At 47.1% G+C, this 24,741-nt stretch overlaps 1 protein-coding gene across 3 annotated transcripts in view; it reads right to left on the bottom strand.

The window, feature by feature from the left end:
- MYO1C (myosin IC) overlaps window positions 1-24,741 on the bottom strand; it is a 49,867-nt gene that overhangs the window by 22,349 nt on the left and 2,777 nt on the right. The window contains exon 1 of one of the 3 annotated variants that reach the window (XM_069874098.1): window positions 17,737-17,829. The exons of 1 other annotated variant lie outside the window; for it this stretch is intronic. In XM_069874098.1, the coding sequence (XP_069730199.1) occupies window positions 17,737-17,814 (78 nt within the window). In that variant the 5' untranslated portion in view covers window positions 17,815-17,829. Of the gene's footprint in view, window positions 1-4,278; window positions 4,427-17,736; window positions 17,830-24,741 lie in introns of those variants that run through there. One more of the 3 variants, XM_069874099.1, reaches the window with a different exon arrangement.

The raw sequence follows: 24,741 nt of genomic DNA, 5'->3' as shown, positions 1-24,741 counted from the left end.
GAACATCGAGAGAACAGGCAGCACTGGCAACTCATGCTCCTTCCTGGAGCACCCACGAGTGATGCTCGTGAAAGCATCTGGAGCTTTCAAAGTGACTGGTATCACACAGAGCGGGGAAGCTTTATAATAATCCAATTCAGAAAGAAAAGTCACAATATAAGATTTGTACACCTAGAGCTTTCCTCTGATGATGCTTTTTCACAAATCAGCTCAGCAGAGCAGGAGATTTGCACCGGAGCGGCCGCAGGAAGCGGGTGCTGAGTGAGGGGCAGGCACCTTTATCTTGGTATCGAGCAAAAGATGATTGATCTGCAGGTTCCAGAAATACTTACAAAGCCGGGAACGGAAGAACAGGCAAGAAGCAAACATGAGTGGGAAGGGAAATTCAGATTAGATACTGGAAGACAATAAGAAGTCTGAATCAAGAATGCAATTGTTGGGGGAAGGTGGCAACTCGAACCCATTTGTCTCCTGGACACTATGACATTCTTCACTGTCACGCCAAAGCTGCAGGAAGGGAAAAACTCCTCTGATTTCCACTCCACTCTGCAGTCTGGGAAAAGGTTTGGACATGGCCTGGGCTAGACAGCAGAGCAGACAGAAATCAGCTATTTTATCCAGGGCCTCAGTTCGTGAGGTGCGGAATGGGATAGCTCCTCTCTCCTTTTACACAGAGAGAGCAGTAAAGAAAACACCCAAGGTGGACCCGACTCAAGGGATCTCAGTCAAGTGCTCGCCAGCTGCCAGTAAGCCCCTGACAGACTGAAGCGCTCAGAATTTTCAGACCCTCCTCCTTCTGCCACGCTGAAAATTACTGCAGGTTTTGGACACAGCAAGCCCTGCCAGTCAACAAGAGGGTTCCCTGAGCACCAGCTCCACGTCTCATGTAAGCCCCCCTGCAACCAGCACAGGGATTTATCCATCTGAGCTCAGACAATAATTTATACGACCCAAAGCTCATGTATTGGACTTGTTTAATGAAAATATGTCCTAACAAAATGCAACGGTTTATTGTGCTTCGAATTCTGCCGCCCCGTGAAGAGCACAGTGATTCCCACAGGGGGGTCACCGCGCCGAGCAGCCACCTTGGAAAAATCAGAACTATCGAATCAAATGGGATCAAAACCAGACAATGACTCTGACAACACAGACTGGTAGAGTTGAAGGGAACAATTTTAACTTGCAAAAAGAGTTACCTTGTCAGCAGCTGTCACTGAAGGACCATTTATAGCAGAATCAGGTTTATTTTTGCTCCTTTTAGAGCACTACATGGCCAGCAAAGGAATGTCTAGAGTCAGGGAGCACTTGGCCATGCTCAGAACCTGGTTCTCCCTCTATGACCCTTCCTTCTTGATCTAAACCACAGGTTGGAAGAATTTAACTATAGAATAGGAAGGATTTACCTACAGAATACACTATGAAAAAATACATTAAAGAGAGAGAAATGCTGCTTCCTTGACCAATTCTTGTAAACTATTTATTTTAAAGTCTTCCATGTTTTAAGTACGAACAAACTCGAATACATTCAAACATAAAATAATCACAAAGAGGGGAAGCAAGTTCATTCTGCTCTCATGAATATTTGTCACATTTCCACTAGCAAACCGCCTAGGAGCTGAAGTTCTGCCTCCTTCACTTTCCAAGCTACAGAATCATTTAATTTCCCACACTAAAATGCAAAGCAGAATGGGAACTGGTAGTGATGTATCGCCCTGTGTGCATTATTTTAAGTATCTATGAAATGTACGTAGGTCGTAGGGAGTTTGAACTACGAAAGCAAAGATTTAACCTTCTGAACAACAACAGTGCAGAGTGTGGATGTTGTCGCAATTAATTACGACTCTTAATATAGTAATCAATGACATTTGACACTTGCAACATTTAGAATTGTAAGAATCCATGTCAGGAGCTCAAATGTAAATTAGCAATGCAAATTATGGACCAGAAATGAGAGAAAGCCATGGAGATTTGCATGGCAGGCAGGGAACATAATTTGTTCAACATTCATAGCATAATTATATTTTCTAGACTTTACATTTTTGGGGGGGGGAAGAGTTAGGAAAAAAGAGAAGCGGTTATTAGTGAAGAGAAAAATGTAGTTATAAAAACTGATTTGAAGGAGAGGAAAAACATTTACCCTCGGAGGGGATGCTGATATTTCAATCAAGGAGCTAAATATAAAACAGCAGTAAGAAAAATGAACGAGGCCAACCAGAAAGATCACCAAGGCTGGAAAAGTAAACACACTGAAGAGCTCTATTTAGGGAGCTGACATTTTTGCTCTGAGTGGCTGACACGAGCAGTCGCTGGTTAAAGGATGTTCCTGATCACCTGTGAGCCCAGGTCGCAGACCCATGGGTCTCACAGCAGCGTCAGAAGGCAGAGAGGTGGCATAAAGAGCAAAAACCCACATCACAGCCCTTCCAAGTGAGTTTTGCCATGGACTTCCAGACCAGATGGAGCAGGACCTCCAGCCCTTGCTGCCCCTGCCTCCCTGCCCTTATCCTCTGCTCCTCTGTGACCACCGCTGCCTCCCTTCTACACCCACAAATCCTGCTGTCTCCCACCACCAACACTGTGGGTCTCGCACTGTTACTCTGGCTGCACTCTGCCCTCCGTCCCACCTTCTCCGCTGGATTCCACACATCCCACACAACCATTTCAGGCCATCGTGTCTTTCCATGACAGTAAAACTTTCCAAGCAGAACAAGCGCTCCAGCGCATTCCCAGGGCATGTGCAGGGCACTTCCACACCCACATGTTCTCTCAGAGAGAATCCAAGCACCACCCTAGACAACACGAGGGGAATGGTTGTAAACTAAAAGATGGGAGATCAAGACAAGATCTTGGGAAGAAATGTTTTCATGATGAGGGTGGGGAGGCCCTGGCCCAGGTTGCCCAGAGCAGTGGTGGCTGCCCCATCCCTGGAGGGGTTCAAGGCCAGGTTGGATGGGGCTTGGAGCCCCTGATCCAGTGGGAGGTGTCCCTGTCCTCGGCAGCAGGTCAGACTGGATGGGCTTTGAGGTCCTTTCCAGCCCAAACCATTCTGTGATTCTATGAACATTGCTGCTTACCACACTATCATGCATCACACCTCACCCCCTTTCTCCATGCCCACTGTTCTGCAGAGGTTTGCTGGCTCCTACACTCTTCCATGCCAACAGAAACCCAAGCACAAGCCCCTCGAGCACTATCTGTTCCACGTTCAAACATGCTGGCACAGGGAGGAACCTGGCAGATCCTCCTTCCTTTCATCACCAAGACCCTCTCTTAGCCAGTGGTCAACACTACGACACTCAGAAAAACATGCAAGGATCTCCAGGTAGGATCTCTCTGGCCCCACACAAACTCTTCTTCAACAGTCAGAATGCTTAAATCTACGGACATGGTGTTTTCAACCCTTGTCTTCCTAAATTGGGTAAGTTTACCAATTAAAGCCTTGCACATTCCTACCCAGGCAAAGCCCACAAATAGTCTTTTTTATAACGTTCCCTCGTTCTTGACCTTAACATCTTCCAGTGTTAGTGAATTCCACGGCCCAATTACACACTATATGAAAACAACCTTCACATTTCTTTGTCAACTTTTAACCAAACATCCCACTTTCCTATATTACAACACAGAAAACGGGAGTTTTCTGTGTTTTCTCTGTGGCACTATTGGATATAGAATTTTTCCCCCCTCTCACTCATCTCTTTCTCCAGGTAACAATCCTAGTCTTCTCACTCTTTTGCCACACACTCATTTTCCTAAGCTCCGGGTGGTTGTCCCGCAATGCCGTGCACAGACTCGGGCTTCCTGGTTGCCACTAAAACATGGACACAGTTTTTCTAGAGTTGATATGCCCTGGAGGAACCGAGTGGGAACAAGTCTGTAAGCAGGTATTTCCTGCTGTTCCCCAGGGTGGCAGCCCCAGAGGAAGCAGCTCATGTCCCTAGGAAGGACAGAAGCCCAGCACCAGTGCTGTACGTTCATATCCTCATGTCCCTTCCACCCAAGCAAAAGCTCCACCCTTTCTTCTCCCCAAGCACACGGCTTTTCCCCTCTCTCCCCACTTTCTCAACTCCCACCTTGACTCCTTCCTCCAAACATGTACCTCCCAGGTTTTTTTCCTACTCCAATCCCTTTCCCATAACTTTCCAACAAAGGGGTCTTCCGCAAGGCAGACTGGAGCATTTCACTTTCCTGCTGAAACCTTGAAAACTCATCTCCCTTCTCCTCAGACCACGTACACATCTGAAAGCTGCAAACCCACCAAAGCAGTTAAATAAACCTTACCGCGCCTCGGAACTTCATTGCTGCCTCCTGCCAGCTCCCACGGCACTTGCAGAGACTTTGCTTACGCTGCTGCAAAACGCAGGAATCTGAGGACAAGTTCTCTCCTCTGTCAGTTGTCTATTTTTTTTTTATGACATTTTCGGTGCAGTCAGAGCTCCCTCCCTCCCACCGGCTCCTACTGGAGCATCCTGGAGAGGGCGAGGAACTCTCCTCCCCTTCCAAAGAGGAGAGTCCGACGTGCACGGAACACGAGAGGCAGTCCAAGAGCAGTCAGCTGTCCTCTGCCCACGGAGTCCCCGCTGCCCAGCGACAGGGAGAAACGGAAAGAAAAGTAATCACAGGCGCTGGAAAACCTGGGGCTGAGCCCAACACGCAAAACCACAGCAAACAGGACAGGAAGCGATACGCTCCAGTGCAGCAAGTTATGCACTGAAACGGCATCGAGAGGGCTCTCCAAACCCACTCCCAGCTCGCCCCAACCACAGCAAAACCTCCTGCGCTTACAGTTATGCTTGTAGTCGCTCTCGGCAAGTCAAAGGACCATCAGGGTAGGACACAGTCTGCCTTGTTTGCCCTTGCAAGGCCTCAGCACGTTGGCTCAACAATATTTTATTCCAGCAACATCTTGAGACATCCACCCTCAAAACACCTGCTCTTACGGAGGTCCCCGAGGTCCTTATCACAAAATAACCTGCGCTACCTGGTAAGAGTCTGCCTTGTACGACACAGTCCTTGTTGCCAGACCTTGTAAAGAGAAGTAGCACATTCACCCATCTCTCAGGCCATAAGGGCTTGGCCTCACACAAAAAAAAAATTGGATATAGCTACACCAAGTGCGAAAACCCACCAGCACCCAGAGATAAAGGCATTCGGACAAAAGTCAAAATGTATATGCAGCCTCTGCTAGCATTAGGTGGAAAGTGAAAGGAGAGAGGCGATGGACACAAATTGGAAGGAGGGAAATTCCTATGAGATATTGGGAAATTTTTTTCACAATAAATGCCATAACAGGGGGCCCCAAGAAGTTGTGAAAATCCATCCCTGGAGATAATTAAGACTGAACCAGACATTGCCTGAGCAACCTGATCTAAATTGACCCTGGTGGGAAGCGGGGTTGCAGCAGAGATCTCCATCACTATTCTATGATTCTATTCATTATTTCGCTGGTGAATGGTCGAAGCTATATGTCCATCCTAAAATGAATTACAGATACAGCAAATAAAGCTATAGATCTGTTACAGACAGCGCAGGGCCCAGCCACAGGGCACCACCCCTCAGGTGTTTCAGGTCACGAGAAGATCCCACTATGAGCATACAAAGGTTCTGCCCAGCCAGGCAGAGCCCCAGATCCTCCATCAGTGACTATAAAATTAGTCAGTCATTTGATGCGAGTCATGGCAGCTAACGAAGATGACGGGTTTCTGTTTGCAAGTCTCCCAACACAGATAATCCCAATCTGCACAAAGCACATTGCCAGCCCTTTCTCCTCTACGCCGCCCTCCTAACGGAACCCTCCCCAAGGGATCTGCAAACGGGACTCCACAGCTAACCAGGAGCACGGCAAATAGCTACAAAGCAGACAGAGGTTTTACCCACAGCACCCAAGGCCCGGCCCTCACACACAGCACAAAACAAGACACGGTGGCTGGAACTGGATGGGCTTTAAAGCCCCTCCTAACCCAAACCATTCCATGATTCTACGAAGCTGAATGATGCTCTTTTGTCATCATCTTTTGGAGGATATTAGTTTTCTTAAGCAAGGAAAGCTTTTCTCATGACCACAGAATAACAGAAGAAAGCAGAAATAAATCAGTTCTCTAAGGGCAAATGAACCTTTTTAGGTGTGTTTGTCTCAGATCAGATATGAGTGCAGGACCCCAAGCAGCATCCAGCTCTACTGAGTTAGTCCTCATCTACGCATCAGCCCAGAACAACATTTACAAGCACCTCAGTTGCTGGAATCCATTTAAAGTTGTCCCTAGCAGCAGCCAGCACTCACGTTTTGAAGCACCAGCAGGCAAGTTCTGTAACTACCAAACACATGGAGCCACAAAATCATTCCCAAGCTCACCTGCTGATATTTCGTGGCATTATCTGGAGCCAGCTCTGTTTCTTGGCTTTTCTTTATCAAAATGCATACTTTTAAAATTCTATTCTAGAACGGGTAAAGTCAAGCTTTGAAGTAAAACTATTTAAATAAAAAAGCTGCTTGTTTTACTTTAAAGCTTTTGAGAGTAAAACAACACTGTGTGAGGCCACTCCTCAGTTAGAAGGCTATTTAAAACCCAAGCGGTGTAGCAGACGTTGTCAGTGGTTCAGCACAGCGCTCCTCTCTAATTAGCTCTGACCCAAGGCACTGATCCCAGGGATCCTGCACTGCGGTGGATGTCGCTCACCACGGGAAGGACGTACCGACCGTTAGGAGGATCTGGGACGAAGCCTCGATAACGCTACTGAAGGGAGCGGTGGTGCCACCAGCTCTTCTGCCCTCATCAGATTCCACCTGGAAAAGTTACCCGTAGCACCTTTCAAGTCTTGCACAACTGTTTGGCATTATTTTTATACACTCCTTATCACCAGCCAGTAGAGCAGTGAAGTGAATTATTAACGGAGGCAGCCTCAGGCCACGTTTGAGAGGTGGGTTTAGCGTGGGTCTGTTTCAGAGCATGGGAAGAAAGAAAACAGCACTCCAAAGCCCTGCTCAGCACAGGAGTGCAGGTAAGATCAAAGGAAATCTAAGCTGCACTTCCCAAACCGAGCCACATCAGCCGTCACTGAATCACAGCAGCAAGCCCTGAGCCAGGAGTTTTCCAAGTATAATTACAGCTGGAGCCTGGTAGCTTTAATTCTTCAGGAGAACATCAGCTCTCCATCATAATTTCTCAAACCAGTCTAGGTGTAGCCAGTCAATAAAATCATGTTACCATTTTGAGTTACGTATTAGCACAGAGTTATCTTCACATTAACAACTGTACCCTTCCCTCCTAGTTTACAGCCCTGAACACTTCTCAGAACACATCTCACCACTGAAAATGCCACGTAAGAGAAGAATATACAAGAGCCCGGTATTCAGAAGAATATTTTTTTACACTTTTCTTTTGGCTTTTTATGCAGGAGAACCTTTTTATTTATTTTTTCACTGGGAAGACCTTTGCTCAGAAGGTTTTTTTTTCTTTTCTGTAGTCAAACCACTGCCTAGCTCCTGTCAGCAAGGAAAACCTTCTGCACATGGGTTAGGCTAAACCGGGAAGGAGAAGAGAGAAAAAAAACTGGGAAGCAGATATAACCAACATAATCTTGATTTAAATTATCTTGATCCCAGACTAGGAAAGTGATAAAACCAGGCTCTTCCTTTCCAGCGGTAGCCCAGCCCTTGTCTGTGATTTCTGCTGAGGGTAGCTGGCTCGGTCTGTGTTACCACTGCAGGCGAATACAGGCAGAGGTATGAATCAAGTTTTCCAGGCCTCACCAGCCAGAGGTGACTCACATAAACCCTGGATTAGAGCACCGGGATTGCTCTGCTTGTTGCTGATAAGCAGCTGATTCCCTGCATACAATTCCGCATTCAAAGCAAGGGGACTGGAAACCTTTCCTGCCAGCCCTGCTCCAACAGGCTCCCAGAGCAGTGCAGGACTTGCTAAGCTGCTCCTACAAGCAGTGGCTCTGCTGAAAAAAATAGAGCTTGGCCCCATGAAACCAGCATGAGCAAACCAGTCTTCCTCTTTCCTGTGCAGATTCCACTGCGCAACACAACTCTGGAGGCAAGAGATGCTGGCTGGGGCTTATGCTATTCAAAAAATCAATGTGGATCACATCTATGTTATTCCAAAAGCAAAAAATATCGAGTTTATCTAGAAATGCATATGTTTTTCTGGATTTTTTTATAATATTAATTATACCTACCTTGCAAAAGAACTACAGAATAACACACATTCCATAATTAGAAACTACTTGGCAAAGATACCATGGGAAACAAACCACCCTCAACAGGCCAGGAATTTGAGAGCCCTTCCTCTGGCAGGTCAGAGGAACCTCTTAAAAAATAGACATTTCTTTAACCTACCACGTGTCCTGCTGTCCAGAGTATAACGATCTAAAACTGGTGAAAATGCCTCACATTCCTAAGACGCCCCTATAGCAGAAACTGGAGGCTCTGAAGGACGTTTGGCCCATTGCTTAGGAAAAAAGCAGAGGATGAACATTTAACTGCAGCATAATCGCAGTCGGATGTATCAAATCAATGCCCTGCTATGAACCAACACAACAGGCTTGATAAGGAGGCAGAACCTCTCTCCCTCATACTGTAAGCTCAAAAAGAATCGTCTGTTTTCTACCCTCTTTTTCTTTGTTTTCATGCATCTCCTCTTTCCATTCCCTCGTTCCTCAGAGGAGCAGCCATCCCCCAGGCAAGTGGTGAGTGACAGAAGCCTGGACATGGGACACTGGTCCCCAGAGCCACAACATTCCTTGGCCAGTTATGAGACTACACACCCACAAAAGTTAAACCAGAAGCCCATTATACTCACTCAAAAGGTGTCTCAAGATGATAAAGTTCCTTAATTTAACTGCAAACTTCATGACATCACAGGTTCTCCGAATTCTCAGATTCCATGTGAACGTCCTCGCACGATTACAGAGAAAAGCTTAGAGAGATGAGAGGTGTGGCCAAAAGGGTTCAAAAACCAGAAGACAAAGGCTATTTAAATTATTATTTTGGAGTCTAATTTATGCTTTGCAATATCTAAAACTCTCAATACTGGTTTTGTTTGTTCCAAGAAAGCTTTAACAGTGAGAACACTGAACACCTCTTCTTCCCATGCAGGTTCTTACACAAATAAAAGAGAATATTACAAAAAATGGACTCTTACAAAAAATGAAGCTGGCACTGCACGCCTCTCCTTGGACTCCTGCTCTTTCTCTGTCAGCACCACTCACTGGTTCGGTCCCTCTGATGCTAGAGGTGTTTGGAAACAGGCGGATTCAAAAGCACACACGCAGCATCCGTATTTAGTTCTGGCTCCCGCACACACACAATCATTCTGGGCCTATGACGCGAGCGAAAACCAAAACTGGGTTAATCTAACAAATTAAGATAAATTTTCCTCGTTGCTGCTCTCTGCAGACCAATGAAATGGAAACGGATGACTGGCTTTGACAGTGGCCGTGAGAAGAACAAAGTCCCACTTTATAACTACCAGATGCCCTTAAAATGATGTCAGTTTGTGCCACGTCTGCGCCCGCTCCCGTTCCTTCCCCTCACACACCTGCTCCCGCTCTGTGCCCCTCAAGCAACAAGGGACAGGATGATAGGAAATGCCCTCAAGGGTTAGATTGGATATTTGGAAAAATGTCTTTACTGACAGAGTGGTGAAGCCCTGGCAGAGACTGCCCAGGGCGGTGTTGGACTCTCCGTCCCTGGAGGGGTTCAGAAAACATGTAGAGGTGGCACTTCAGGACATGGTTTAGTGGGCATGATGGGGTCGGGCTGATGGTTGAACAGGATGAGCTTAGGGAGCTTTTCCAACCTTCACGATTCTGTGATTCTACGCGCCTGCCCCCCTCACCTCTGGCTTGTGGTTGTTTCACAGGTCTGCAAGACAGTTGCCTCTTCAGCTGGTTTTACAAACGCACCCTGCCTGTTCCGATTCCAACAGCAATTGTTGATCTCACTTCAATAGCAGAGTTGTTTAAAATCAACAGTGAATTTGGTGCGATTGCCTTGCCCTAGCTTTGATGGGATCCCTGTAAGCAGCCCCCCTGCAGCGGCTGTGCAGGAACAGCGTGCGGAGCCGCTAGCGCCACACAAACAGCCTGACTCAGCCCAGCTGATGCACATTCCTCCCGACTGACTTTCCAAACAGTCACTCCCAGCAGCAGGACCTACATCTTCCTTTTAAGGGGAAAAAATGTTTTCACAGGAAAAATTAAGTGTACAGAGCCTGTGCATATCTCCGTGCTCTCTGTGACCAAGCCCTCCTTTAAACACACGTTCTTGTGCACACAGAAACGTCTCCATCCCTAATCTAACTTTTTCCTCTTTTTTTTAACCCAGCTGTTACCTTTCTGTCAATACCCAGCAGCCTCAGGTGGAACATCCTATCACACTATTTTTCATACAAGCCAACGTGACAAAGAGAGTTGGTTTTCCACAGCATTAGAACAACAACATCCAAGAGAGAGACATGGAGAAAGAGCAGGCAGAACTCACAGGCTGCAGACAGCTTTACAGCTCACATTGGTGCCTGACAGCCCCTATTTCTTCACGTTTCTTTTCCTGCATTCTGAAAAGATGCTTGGTGTTAGAAAGGGATCACGAATGGTAAGCGTGTCATAACAAAAACTTCTTGTTCTATCAACACTAGATAAGGAAAGAGAGAACACTGGGGCTTTGCCTGCATGTTGGATGAAGGAAACAGGATTTCCCTCTGCTACTCCCTCAGCAAGATCCCAAGGAAATGTTTCTAATAATAGGAAATGACTATATAAGGCCAGATCAGCACAAAACGGTTTGCAGTCTGGAAAAAAAGAACATACAAGAGCACTGAGGAGAGATGCAAGCAGCAGAGCAGGGCTCCTCAGCCATCAGCATCCTCGGGAAGGCAGCACGCAGTAAGGGTGCCCTGCACAGAGACAGGCAGGATTTAACCTGGGACTCCTCTCCTGGGCAGAGGGGCCCAGAAAGAAAACTAAACGCATAAAAATTAGAGCTGCTGTGTCCTTTTCCTATCATGAAATCCAAATATCAGATTTATCTACTATATCAGACTGCTTTGTGGCAAACAAACAAAGCTGACTGACTTGTCCTATGCTGTCCTTTTATCTTCTAATAGATAACTCTTCATCTATGCAGTTTTGCATTAGAACAAACCGCACCCAAACCCAGACTGCTTGGTACTGTGAAAAACAGTTTAAAAAGGAAATCCCTCCCTCCAGAATAGCCAAATGGAATTGTTTCTTTTAGTTAATGTGAAGCTTTCCCCTTCCATGAAGCCTGAATGCAGCTATTGTAGAATTCTTTCCTTGCTGTCAAAACCATGAACTTGTCTGTGTGGAGAGTGGAGCACAGGTATTGCCTGGGTTATTTCAGGATATTCAAGATTCCAGTGTCAGAAAACTAAAGGCCAAATGGCTAAAACTTTCCTGAAAAGCACAGAAGAGAGGATCCCACATGGAATATATTTCCTGAAATTGTTGGTTTGTCTTTTTTTTTTTTTTAAATAAAATAGCTTGCAGAGTGGCACCCCAGAACGACTCCTGCTCCCCACTCCTGTTGGCGTAATCACAAAACCCCTAGCATGGAAAGCTTGCAGCAGCACAAAGATCTATACACCAGCATAATCTGTACCCCGGATTTAGAGAAACGTTGCTATGAGCAACATTTTGTACTGGCACGGTGGCCTCGGTCACAGGTTTGTTCTTATGGGTTCCTTAAAGAAAAAAGACCAGAACATCGATCTGCATGGATTCTTGCGACACTTCATCCCGATGCCAGAAGCAGGTGATACCCGGGAGAAATAAGGTCTTATTTTATTTCTGGGTGTGACTCTTTTTCAAACAAACTTAGCAACGCTGTGAGCAAACTATAAACCACCAAGCGGAGCCAAGTTCTGTGAGCCCAGAGAGAGGGCACAACGGTTCAGGCCCTCAAACAAGCAGAGCAGTTTTTAATTTGATGATTTAGAAGTGTAGAGTTTACAGGCACAATTTTACTTCCAACCCTTTTTCTCCTCAGTCCCAAACTGACTTTGCTGGCCTAAGGCAGGCAGTTATTTTGGGATGGTGAAAAGTTATAAATAAGTTCTAATAAAATCATTAGGATGAACCATATGGTGCTGAGCTTCTTTCAAACCCGTCTTTGTTAGGGAACAAAGAGCATTTTACATTTATTGTGACGGCATAAGCCCTCTACAAAATCTTTAAGGGAAGGGTTTCAACAACAATGTGCAGTAAAACTCGACCATGACCCACAGGGATACCCAGTGATCTGCAGGAATCCCAGATTATGTTAAAAAGAAACGGCCCGAGCAGCTTCCAAAAGCAGACGAAAGCGAAGCAGACAGAGCCTGGCTCCCTGGCAGCGAGTCAGAGCCAGGCCTGGCAGCCGCAGGAGCACGTGGGCAGATGATATTGCAGCTGGCTCATGTCTGAACTGCTTCCCTTTCCCCTGCCTATTCTGTTGCTTCGGAAAAGGAGAGTAAAAGCCACCAGATGAAGGGTATTGTCTGGGGTAATCTCCTTCTGACTGGTCTGACTGCGCCCCGAAGATCCCACAGTGAACACTGTCTTTAACGCCTTTGTGAATCGCAAACATTTTTACCCTAAAATAGTTATATTATAGTTAACAGCAAACAGGGAACGATGAGTTGGCATCATGTTGGCAAGAGTGTTCTGGGATGCCTGGAAAACACAGACATCGCTTCAGAAGGACTTCCCACACCTCCCAGCAGCAGCTTGCGCTCATCAAATGACCCAAATATTTATTGTTTTCCAACATTCTATAAAGTGACACTCCTATTGAGTCCAAACTACATTTAAAAAAAACCTTAAAGTGAAAGAAGACGTAACCACATCGATGTTAAAAAAAATAAAAAATTGGCTTGCGACTTAGTACCCACCCTTTGAAGTTTAAGGAATATCTCATCTCCCAGACGTGGTCTCTCTCTCAGAACCACATCATCCTGCTCACAGCACTTCCAAGATTTTCTGCGCTATCAGGGACAGATTTAATCAAAACCAAAGACAAAGCACACACTAAAGAATAATCAAGGAGCCCGTTCCTTTGTGGTTCTCAGGAATGCGTGTTCCACATCTGGACAAACATAGGCTGATGCAGAGAACAGAATCATTCCCCCCCAGGTGTGGCTAGGGCCAAATCCTGCCTTTCCCTCTCTCCAATTTATTCATGGTCCTACATGGGGGGGTTGAAAACCTGTGCAAATCCTGCTGAGGTAAACTTAGCAATCTCTCTACCGACCCTTTACGTCTACCACATAAACAAAACCTCCTCCTGGGCCACGATCACCAACTCCAACAAGAGATTCTGAAGGAATTCCCACAGCTCCTGTTACTTGGGAATAACCAGCTGGTTGTGACAGTTGCGACATAACCAGAAATACCAAGTGTCCCTCAGCATTGGGAGATGAGGACCGACTCCCCTAAGGGACAGGAAAGGGGAAGCATCCACTTGTGCTGCTGCAGACAAGGAGCATCCTCAAAAAAGTGAAAGGTGTCCTTCAGCCTTGAGGCCACCAGCACATGGGTCACAGTCCTTTCCACCTAAGGCCTCATCATGCTACAAGTTCACAGATTTGGAGATCTCATGGAAGTCAGGTATCTCTTGATTTTTTGTTCTGATGCTGTCTGAGCGAACGCTGCTGTCCACAGCAGCCAGGATGACGACAGGAACTGTCAGACGTCTCATCCCATCGGGAAGTAAGCACTATTTCCTCTGATGTGACAGACATTCTCTAGGTTCCTTTGGGGAAAGTGAGTGATCCAGGGCCATGAAGGAATCTGTGCTCCTCCCTGAAAGAAGGATCCGAGAGCCTTAAGAACAGGTATCTCCCACAAAAAAGCAGCGTATGTTATCAGAGAGTGTAACGTAAGAAATGCACACAAAATGCAGGCAGTAGCTTGGTTTCCTTTGCTTAAATTCTCTGTTCTAACAGCTCTGAGGTCTCGCCTAGGCAGCACCATTTGCTATCGTAGCAACAGCATGAGCCCAGCCTCAGCCACTCCGCAATAAAGAGAGTAGACTGCAAAAAGATGAGAGTTGATACAGCACAAAGGGCAAGCCCCGGATCAACCCTGCTGCACCGAGGTCTGTGGGAGCTCTGCCATCAGCTTCGGTTGTGTCGGAGCACACCCGTGGCAGGAAAAAAGCTTAAGTGCTTTTAAACCACCTAAGGAAAAAGAAAAGCATCAAAACTTGAGGGTTTGTTTCAGAAGGTAACGTTTGTACAGCTGACCTAGAAAACCAGAGGGAAGTTCATCACGGTAAATTATTGATCCACTGCTTTCTAGACATTGAAACTGGTAATTAAACAAATGGTAAAAAGATACTTCATCAATTATAGAGGTGCCACTTTAAATTACACTTGCTCCAGGATAAATGAGACACCGAGGTTAAATGTTAACGTGGACTTCTTCGTGCTGGCTTCTCGTTCAAAATCCTCACCACAACACTGATTACAGCGCTCTCCTATCACTGCCTCAGAGCTGCGTGCCCTTTGCACACATTAAGCAAGATAAGGGGAACTGAGAGCTTTTGTTTCATCAATCTTTTTCACAGAATGTCCAGAAAGCACAGTCCCATGGTTAGGAGAGAAGATTTGGAGCCGAGACTCCCTTCTCTGCTCAACATCACTAGTCACACGGTTGTAAGTCAAGGGCACATTCCCTGTGAAAACAGCCCTCAAAAATCAAACCAAAGAAAAAGTTTTGTCTACGTACAGCCAGTTGTGCAGCCTGTGAGGCAGGGCAGACGTGATACTGGTAGATTTTACAATTTTTAGAAGAGTATATACAAGTTCATATCCTCCACAACCTAAAGTAACACTCACAAGCTGCTCTGAAGCGAATACGCTGACGTTACCCTTTTAAAGCAGAACCATGTCACAACCATAATGACAACTTATTAAAATAAATAAAATAATATAAATCGTTATATCCGAGTGCATGCCTTACTGCATCAAGCTTAAAGTTATCTCAATTTCACATGTTAAATATTATATGAATGTAAAAATATACCTGCTCTAATACGTATATTGAAACAAAAACAACATCCAAAGAAGAGCTTGGCCATCTTGCAGTTCCTGGCACAGATGCTCTCTAGAGCCATTAGTGCATCTTGCAAATAGATTCCACTCCAGGAAAGCATTTATTGAAGGCTGAGTTCATCAATTGATTGAGAAAGGTCAGGGAACATAAATATTCTAAGTGAAAGATTGCATACACGGTATAAGTAGACAGCTTAAAAGCACATGCAGAAAAACCCTGCAGGTAGACGCAGTTGGCATCCTTCACTGAGCTGAAGCAGCAGTGAAGCAATAACACTAGGAGGCAAGATCAGAGAAGGAGAAGCTGCTGGTGGAGCAATAACTCTCCTAAAAGTCAAACAACTTGTGCCTGCCATGGGGCAGTGGAGAAGAAGTGAAGGGATACCAGGGTGGGAGTTCAGTTCAGAGAGGAAAGAGAGAGGCCAAGGGGATGAACTGCAGGAATACGCTGCGGAAGCTGGAGGTGAACACACCATCAGCTGATGGAAACAGTCAAAGCGGGAGATGAAGCTGGACAGTAGAATATTGGGAAGGAAAGAACACCAGCTCTTGGTGGGGTGAATCAAAAGCCTGAGCCGACTCTCCCCACCACTCCCCAAATAAGGAGGCTGAAGTGCAAGGAGAGCAAGCTCTCCTGTGGGCCCAAAGCCAGCTGCCCTGTGAAGTCTTCCTTCCCCGTTCTAAGGAGTTACACAACATACGGCTTTATTCATAAGCGCCTGATGGCGTCCTGAGCATACAGCAGCTCCTACCAGCCGAGCAGTGTGTGTGGGAAATGTTAGGAAGGGTGTCTGAGAGAGATAAAGCCTTTGAGTTGCAGACAAAGCTGCCAGCCGTCATTTCGAGCTTGTCAGAGCAAGTCCTTCTTGAAGTCAGCAAGCTGGAATGAAGAGAATCTGGCATTTGTGCATGTACGTACGGTTCAGACGGCCAGGGCGGAACGGCTGACTTTAATGAGACTTTCCACAATGCAGGGGGAGTGGCAAAGTACAGCGAGTGATGAGTATTATCTCCTATATATTCACAAATTCCTCCTCTTTGAATTTGTATTTCAGGCCTGACCTCTTTTCCTGCTGCCACCGGCCCCCAGAGCAGGAGGAGAAGGGCGGGCGCACAGAACTGGAATTTCAGAGTCCTTTGCATTCTCGGGATTCCTGGTGCCTGTGAAAGGCAGCACAAAGGCAGCACACGCTTGTCTGGTGATCTGACAAATTCCACATTCTGGAGAATTCCTGAAACAGCTGATGGGTCACAGGAGCAGCTCCAGGCAGGTACTGCCCTGCCCCGCAAAGCTGAACCTCACTATCCCAAACTCCACTAATCCCAGTGCTAACCCAGTGTTCACCTGCTGGATGACAGCCTGCGTGTTCAGTACACACATTCTGAAGTTGTTTCATTAATTATCTTTTGCCAGGATATTTCTTGGTGCAAGAGAATCAATAAAGCATCTAAAACGTTGGGATTGCACTGACAACTGCCAAGCTTTTTTAGGCTGTTATGAAGCCTCTTTAACAAGTGTGCTTATATGGTATCAAAAAGGAGTAATGCTCCAAAACAGTTTAACCCAGCTACTGTGTTAGCAACCATGTGCTAAAGAATCCCAGTTCCAACCACTTTTGGTTTCTTTCTGCCCTCGCAGTGAGGCTACAGCCCGCTAAATCACATGGAGCTTCAGTTCCATCTAGAAATAGTCTCTTGGAGTTTCTGTTGCAGAATGGCGTTCATAATATCATTTACTTGGGTGCCACTGCTGGTGGCAACAGCAATAGCAACCACCAACTGCAGGAACCTGCATGTGTCAAGAAAGGGCACAGGTCCAGCTCCAAACTCTCGCACGAAAGCTTTTGGCAGCAAAAGGAATTCCTTCTCCCTCACCCCTTCCGTGTCAATCACAACATCACGCTCAGATACTACACAGTAACCTTGCCCTACTACCCTACACACGCACCTCGAGTCCCACAGGGCCCAAAAGTCCTTCGAACTTTCACACCTGCTGCAAAGCAGCGTGAAAACTGGTATCCCTGCATCCCCAGCCGGGCAGGGTGCCCTCCCCCTGGCGCACACGGCACTGGCTCTCCGAGCCTCCTTCCACCAAAGGCACAGCTCTGGGGAGCAGCAGAGGTTTATCTGCCCCACAGGGAGCACAACCAACCCAACAGCAGCGCTCGGCTGGACCCCTCTGGCCAACAAACCTTCCTCCCATCCCTATCAACCTGAAAATCTCAATCCAGCCCAGACTAAACACTGATTGATTTTTCTACTCTAACAAGCACTGTGTCACATTTGTGTTGACTAACCATCACTTCAGATAAGTGGTTTGCAATTAAGATAATTTGGTTTGGGGCCAGGGCAAGTGTGGCCTGAAAAGCACTTTCCAGAGTTCAGCACAGCACCAAAGAGCTCAGCTAGAGAAATTCACTGCTCAAACAGCAGGTCAGGCACCAAGCTGACAAGTACTTTTAGACTGTTTTACCTGAATTTACTTTCCTTGGAAAGCAATGGCCTGCTTGTACAATGCTCGGAGAAGATTTCTTTACAGACATGTGCACTCAACCTGCAGCAACACTGAGTTTCTTCCACTCCTCACCTCCACTCAGGTGGCAATGTGATCCTTTCACATCCTTTCTGATGGCAAATAACTGGTATTTCAGCAAAAACACATTCTGTAGCAAACACCCACCTTAACCAAGGCCTCTAGAAAAAAGTAAACAGTTACATGAGCGCAGCTTTTGAGTTCCATGGACTTCAGCCGGGACATAGTTCACATTCTCATCCTACACGGAGCTGCTTTGAGGAATTTCCCTCCCATTGCAAACTGAGAAAGTGGTTTGGATAGCAGCAGCTGCCAGGTAAATATATCCAGGGCTTAAGGTTGGATGGAGTTCCCCTGCGTCCCCACTGAGATACGGAACCCTCAGAGCAGAAACAGACACTTGGCAACCCGTCAGGTTTCAGTTCAGAACAAGAGATCAAACACCCCCTTTCGCTCTGCAAGTTGTTTGCATACAGAGCTCCACATCTCTTGCAACATTTCCTCTTCACATGGTGCCCTCATGACCAGGACACACACAAATCCTCACCCCCAGCACCTGCCAGGCTCAGCGCCGGACACGCTGCTCCAGAGCTCTCACCGACACAGCAGAGGAAGGCTTTGAGATGGGTGCTGCCTGCAGCAGCCTCTGGCAAGAGCAACTCATCTGACACTTCTATCCTCTTCCTCTCCTTTCCTTTACACTTCTTCCTTCTATCAGGACCCAATTACCTCAAATCAGATTGGCAACTTCTGAAAGCTTTACCCAAATATATAAGCAGCCCATAACCATCAACCCATGGACTCTTTCATCATATAAAGCAAAAGGAAAAGATACTGTGCTTGCATGATTACGTCACCACAATTCTCTTCAATGTTCTAAGGACTCTGTTTTAGAAATATCTCATAACACTGCATAAATTATCCCTTCTACTATCCCAAATTGCTCCTGGCTTTCTCCAGCGCCTGCAAAAGCAGGCAGGAGAGCACTGCTTCTTCTACAAATCGAGAAGACATCTTCCTGGTGATCTTAAAGGACACCTGACTGACAGCACACCACTGCTCATCTGGACTTCTGCAACAACCAAGACTTCAAACAGTTTAAAGAAATGCTTCTTGTTGGAAACCAAAATTCTAAGTGCTGAAACTAAGCACCAACTGAACTAATGAGAGCTAGGACACAGGCACTGTCCCTAATTTATTTTATAAGGCTGAGCTTTAATTTTCCTCAGCTCTAGGAAACACCGTGAATCTAGTACTTAAGGAGGGTGCAAAGCCAAGAAGGAGGGTGCAACCTACGATAGATCTACGATACAGGCTTATTTTGGCCTCACAAGCCTTTTTAATCTCCTCAAACTTTTCCAACCTTCCCTTTATCTCGGCCTCTACTTTCCTCGCTGACCTCCCACCACCATTTTGGTGTCCCACCCCTTTATGGTCTCTACTTATCTTTCTGGCATCCCTGCCCTTTACAAACTCAGAACACTAAAGAACAATCAGGTACACAAACCCCAGCTGGTATCATCTTAGTAGATGTCATGAGTGGGTAGGAAAGCTACCTGGAACAATGTGTTAACAAAAACCAGCAGATAAACAGTCAAGAAAAGACTCACAACTGACCTTCAGTGCTCATTTAAAATAAGGCAACAGAAACATCTGTTTTGCTGTCTAAGTTCCAGCTCTGTCAGAGAGAGAATTCCTGGCTTCCTGGTGCAAAGGTGTGGCTTTCCCTCCCAAGATGCAGAAGAGGCAATTCTGAACAGATTCCAAATCCTAAGAGTACAAGACAACCTGTTATTTAAAACAAAAAGATGCGTGGACAGAGAACAAGGCTTTCTGGTCTCTAATTTGCAAGGTTCAATAAAACCTCCTTAGGAAAGAAAAACCACAATAGTTTTGTGCAATACTCTTCCCTAACCTGCACCATCAGACACATCAAACACCAAACTACAGAAACAGGACTTAAACACAGCACTGTGTGCTGTGGTAAATATGTTTAAAAACAAAAAAACGGACACATGTAGATTATAGAGCGCTGCCTTCTAATGCGCGGAACTGCATATTTTTGTTATTAAAGCTAGCAAACAAGCCTGGCTGCTGAAAGCTACTTCCCTCGATAAACAATGACTCAGTGTGGGCTGTATAATGTACAATTTATTAGTTACTGTTAGCGAGATTCAAAACCCCAGCTCGCAACTCTATACAAAGACATATTTCAGGAGGGAAAATAGCTTTCCTCCTACTTGTACGGTTCCAGCTATATGGTTTCAGTGGAATTCAATTTTCTACAAAGCTAAACAGATCGCTATCTCCTCATTATACAACCGGACCCCGACTTACCCAGACCCTGCAGCTAGGAACAATGAGCACAGTGAGAGCTGAGCTTACCCTCTTTTCTGTTCTCACTTTGCCATTATAACTCTGAAGTAGATCTGATTCTTCCTTGGATGGGAACATCCAGTCCAGACCAGGTAGCAGGTGGTAACAAAAACAGACATAAAGACAGCCATAAAATATTGAGGATATGGTAATGAAGGAAAAATGCAACTGTAAGCTCAGCAAAATCCCCCGACAAACACTGCTCTCCAGCTGAATTACAGCTCCTTCAATAATCCTCCTCTTCATTAGTGAAATGGCTAAATACACCCGGTGATAGTCAGCTGGCAGGAGGCACCCATCACTCTAATTAATGAAAAGCAGCCTCAGCTGAGGCATAAAGGTTTCCCTGAAGTCCTAAACCCCCCCCAAAGGCTGTTCTCCAGCTTCAGCATGTGCTGGCTCACTCACAGGACACCCTCTCTGTGGCTTTTGTGAAGGGAAAAACTCTGGTCAGACATACGAACACTATAAGGAAACATGGAGAAAAACACCCCTGGTAAACTTTTATCAGGAACGTGCCTCCAAAAGCAATCACTGAAATCACAATCTGAAGGCTCAGCCTCTTAAAGCAGCTGCGGCTTATAAAGTCCCGCCTGCAACTCAGCAGCAGGCTGAGCTCAGCCACAACTGTGTTTTTGTCCATACGTGTCTCTGCCCGGCAGCGATTTTAGAAAGTTCTTCTAGGGAGAAAGAAAAAGAGCAGATCTGTTCAGGGCAGTAGGGACAGAAGATTTTTTTGTCATTCATAGAGTCTCATTTCCTGGCAAGAATGAGAACGCATCATGACATAACGTCCTCCGACACCAACACTGCCCTGCTGGTAACAGCTTTCCAATAAGAGCATGCTGCTGGGTGCAGCCCCAGGACCTCACTGCCCCCAAGGCCAACGCTGCAGCGCTCCAAAGGTGTTGCCAAGTGCTAAAAATCCATGTCCGTTTATCACCAGCTGCTGAATGACGGGAAGGGCGGTGGCCGAGCCGGACCAAGGTCACCGTACCGGCTAAAAGGCTGCAAGTGTCCCAGCGAGGAACAGCCGGTCATCCGCACGTGACCGAGTGCTCCCCTAAAGGAAAGGCTGCCAGGGAGAGCTATCCCTGTATTTGTGAATGTCACAGGAGTTCTAAATACCAACCTTTATTGCCTCCCAGGACAGGAATTTAACAGAGGACTACACTGAGGATATATATGAAACAGAAAACTTACCGGCCCTGCTGCTCCTTGGAGCACTTAAATAACACAGGGCAGAGCTTTACGGAATACAAGACCTTCCACCTCCACAGAACACGACTCCCTTGCAACAAATTACTTGAGATGTATCCACTCAGAACCTTCTGACATAACAAGCTTTGTTAGCCTTTCACATTAACTTATACGGCTTGCTTATATCTTCATTAATGCTTTCTGGGAAGAGCTGGCCTCCTGCCCTACTAATGCGCCAGCACAGAGCTAAGTATGCAGGGGAGGGCAGAAAATGCCCAGCAGGATATTTTCCAGCAGAGAAATCACTCAACCCAGGCAGAGGCACAGCAGAAGTGGTCCCTCCGGGCAGAAACAGAACTGTGCCACAGTCTCAGGGAAAGACAACCCATGCAAACCCCATCCACTCGAAAAGACGATGGGCGGTTAGAGGTACAATTTCTGCTGAAGTCAGGGATAGTAATCGCAGTCAGAGCCAACCACATCACCCACAGGTTGGTTATAAAGCAGTAAAGCCGAATACAACACAGTAAAGCCCTTGATGAAGACAAACATGCTGTAATTGCAGTCACTTTATGCCAACACAAAGCGCTGCTGCTACCAACAGAGCGATCCCCACCTGACCCCAGCCATTCCTTCCTGCGCCATCGTATTCTTTGCGCAGGCGGAGATGTTCACACACACAGTGAGCTGAGCTAGGAAACTGCTCCAGACAAATCACCTACTTGTTTTGCCTACGCAAAAGTTCTAGCTGGGATCAGCTCTGAAAGTTAACCACGTTTGACTGCCATCCATACAGCGAAGCCTAAGCAGTTTTCCCCACAGCAACATTTTAGCAACAAACGAATATGCTTTTAGATACAGTTCTTTAGCTTGTATGAAATGGCAAGTGACTTAGTTACAAATGCATCCCTCCCCAAGGGCAGTAGGACACACCACCTTTAGGAAAACCTGCTGTATTTCAAGCTCTCTGCAGCACCAGGAACACATCGCAGTTTCCCAAACATAAATACATCCTGCAGAAGGCAACAGTTACCTGAAAGCACCCTGTGAAGGGTCCTTACCAGTTACTCCTTCCATCTGGAAGACAAAGTGCTCCATCCAGCCTGGCGCTCCTCAGCATCCTGCCTGCTGGAACTATTCAAACCACCAGGTGAGAGCACTGGGCCGAGGGAGGGGGCAACGGGCTGGAACGCAGGGCAGCTGCGGCTCATCCCTCGCTCCAGCTCATCCCTCGCTCCGTGGGCAGCTGCTGTGGTCAGTCCTTCCTGCACAGGGTGTGGATTCTCCACACGGACAGTGGCAGTGCAACCTGCATTGTGCAGCTCCCAACATAAAGCCAGGTCCTATCAGCAACGAAACTATGGATAATAGGAAATGTCTGGATAGAACAAGGCTATTTTACCTTTACATGAAGGAATCCGCACAGTTTGAGCTAATTTGTAGAAAGAAATACCATCTGTCATTAAGCTTTCTCGGTCCCCAGTTTTTCCTGTCCTTCCTCCAGTGGTCTTGCAGCAAATTAAAAACAAGAAAGAAAAAAGTCTTCTACTCGAGTTGAACAATTTTGTCAGAATCTATCTCATTTCTCTTGCAGGTGTTATAAATTCTGAGCACGTACTGTAAATCACAAGTTTCTTTGCTGTTATTTATGCAGAAGAGAAAAGAAGCTGCACACTGGATCCCGAGTCACACGGGGGGTTTCTCATCCCCTGAGTGGATTATGATTCGGATCCTTTATACCACAATACCCTGAGATCGCACGCGTACAGTCTGGCACTCCACTGGTCCCCACCAGGCAGAAGAAGAAGCAAGATTTATGTTTAGACAGCCCCTCCCTAAAACCCACGGTCATACCCAGTATCAACACCGAAAATCCGGGATTGTTTTGACCACGGCTGCCACATCAGAGCCTACAGTAAAGATTCAGAACTCATCAGTTCTGCAAGCCTGAGGCAGTTCCTGAAAGAGCTGAAAGAAGGTGCTGACAGCCGTAATTGTCTGTTGCTACAAAAGGAGATGAAACACAAATTACTTTCTTCTCAAGACTCCAAAATGTGGTTCTGCTTTCAGGCTTGTCCCACCAACCTGTCTCCTTTGCTACTTCCTAAAAGAAGGCAGCTGCCACCTACAAGCAGTTCTGCAGAAGCTTTCAGCCTCGAACAACAGTCACAGAGAGAATAAACACCAGAACCATTTCTGTACTGGATCTCAGAATCATTTTTCCTCTGCAATCCACCCAAACATGAGAACACAGATCAAGCCAGCTTACTCAGAAAGGTGGAGTTCCCAGAACGAGACATTCACTCAGCGCAGTCAGATTCCTTCCAGAAACCAGTGCCACTTAAAGCAATTCACTCCAGGTGTATCAGAAAGGGGAAAAACAGGAACAGAGAGTAGTGTGACTATAGGGACCTGTGGGCTAAGTGGGAGAAGTCAGCTTGGGAGGCTTCAGCTTCTGCAGGCTGTAATGTTAAAAGTTTCAAGCAGCTTTAGAGAACCCATTCTAGTGCTCACAGCAGTGAAGGCAAACAGCCTAGGCTGGACCAGAGACCTCCCTGTTCATAAAAAATCCAATTCACCTTCATGCTGAGAACAGGCGCAAGGCGAAGGTACCATTTCAGACCCATTTTCAGGTCTTAGTAAGACTTAAGCGGCGTGTTTGACAGCACGTCCACTCACGAGGAAGGACTAAAACCACCGCGTTTCCTCTTGAAGTGCTTTCGGGCACCTGTGCCAAGAAGGAAGGATTCCTCCAGCACAAATGGAAGTGCTGCCTGCAGGAGCATCACCGGCAAGCCCTCAGCAGCACAGGGACGTCCAAAACCCGCGGGATACGCACAGAAATGGGATCTGCTGGGGAACAGGGTATGCAGAGAAACGGGTTTGTACAGAAACAGGGAGCACAGAACAGCACGGGGACATGTAAAACTTATGGTTGCACACTGAAAGGGGGTCTGCTCTGGAACAGGGCACGTACAGAAACACATCGCTACCAGGCATCACCTCTGGGGCTACCGGGCATCGCCTCCCTGGGGCCACCAGGCATCACTACTGGGCATCACTACCAGGGCCACCGGGCATTGCCACCGGGGCCACCAGGCATTGCCTCCCCAGGGCCACTGGGGCTACCGAGCATCACCTCCCCGGGTCTACTGGGCATCGTTACCGGGGCTACCGGGTATCACTAATGGGCATCACCACCAGGGCTACCGGGCATCGCTACCAGGGCCACCGGGCATTGCCACCGGGGCCACCGGGCATCACCTCCCTGGGGCCACCGGGGCTACCGGGCATCACCTCCCTGGGGCCACCGGGGCTACTGAGCATCACCTCCCCAGGGCCACCGGGCATCGTTACCGGGCACCACTAATGGGCATCTCCTCTCCGGGGCCACTGGACATCGCTACCGGGGCCACCGGGGATCGCCTACCCGGGGCTACCGAGCATCGCCACCGAGCATCACCTCCGGGGCTACCGGGCACCGCCTCCCCGGGGGCTACCGGGCACAGGTCCCGGGGTCCCGGTGCCGGCGGGCAGCAGTCCCGCCCCGCCCCAGCCCCGCTCACCTCCCGCGGG

This window comes from Phaenicophaeus curvirostris, chromosome 21 (genome assembly GCF_032191515.1).
Source record: "Phaenicophaeus curvirostris isolate KB17595 chromosome 21, BPBGC_Pcur_1.0, whole genome shotgun sequence".
Classification (NCBI taxonomy): Eukaryota; Metazoa; Chordata; class Aves; order Cuculiformes; family Cuculidae; genus Phaenicophaeus; species Phaenicophaeus curvirostris.
The sequence above is the reverse complement of the archived record's forward strand: the minus strand, read 5'-3'. Positions and strand labels throughout refer to the sequence as shown.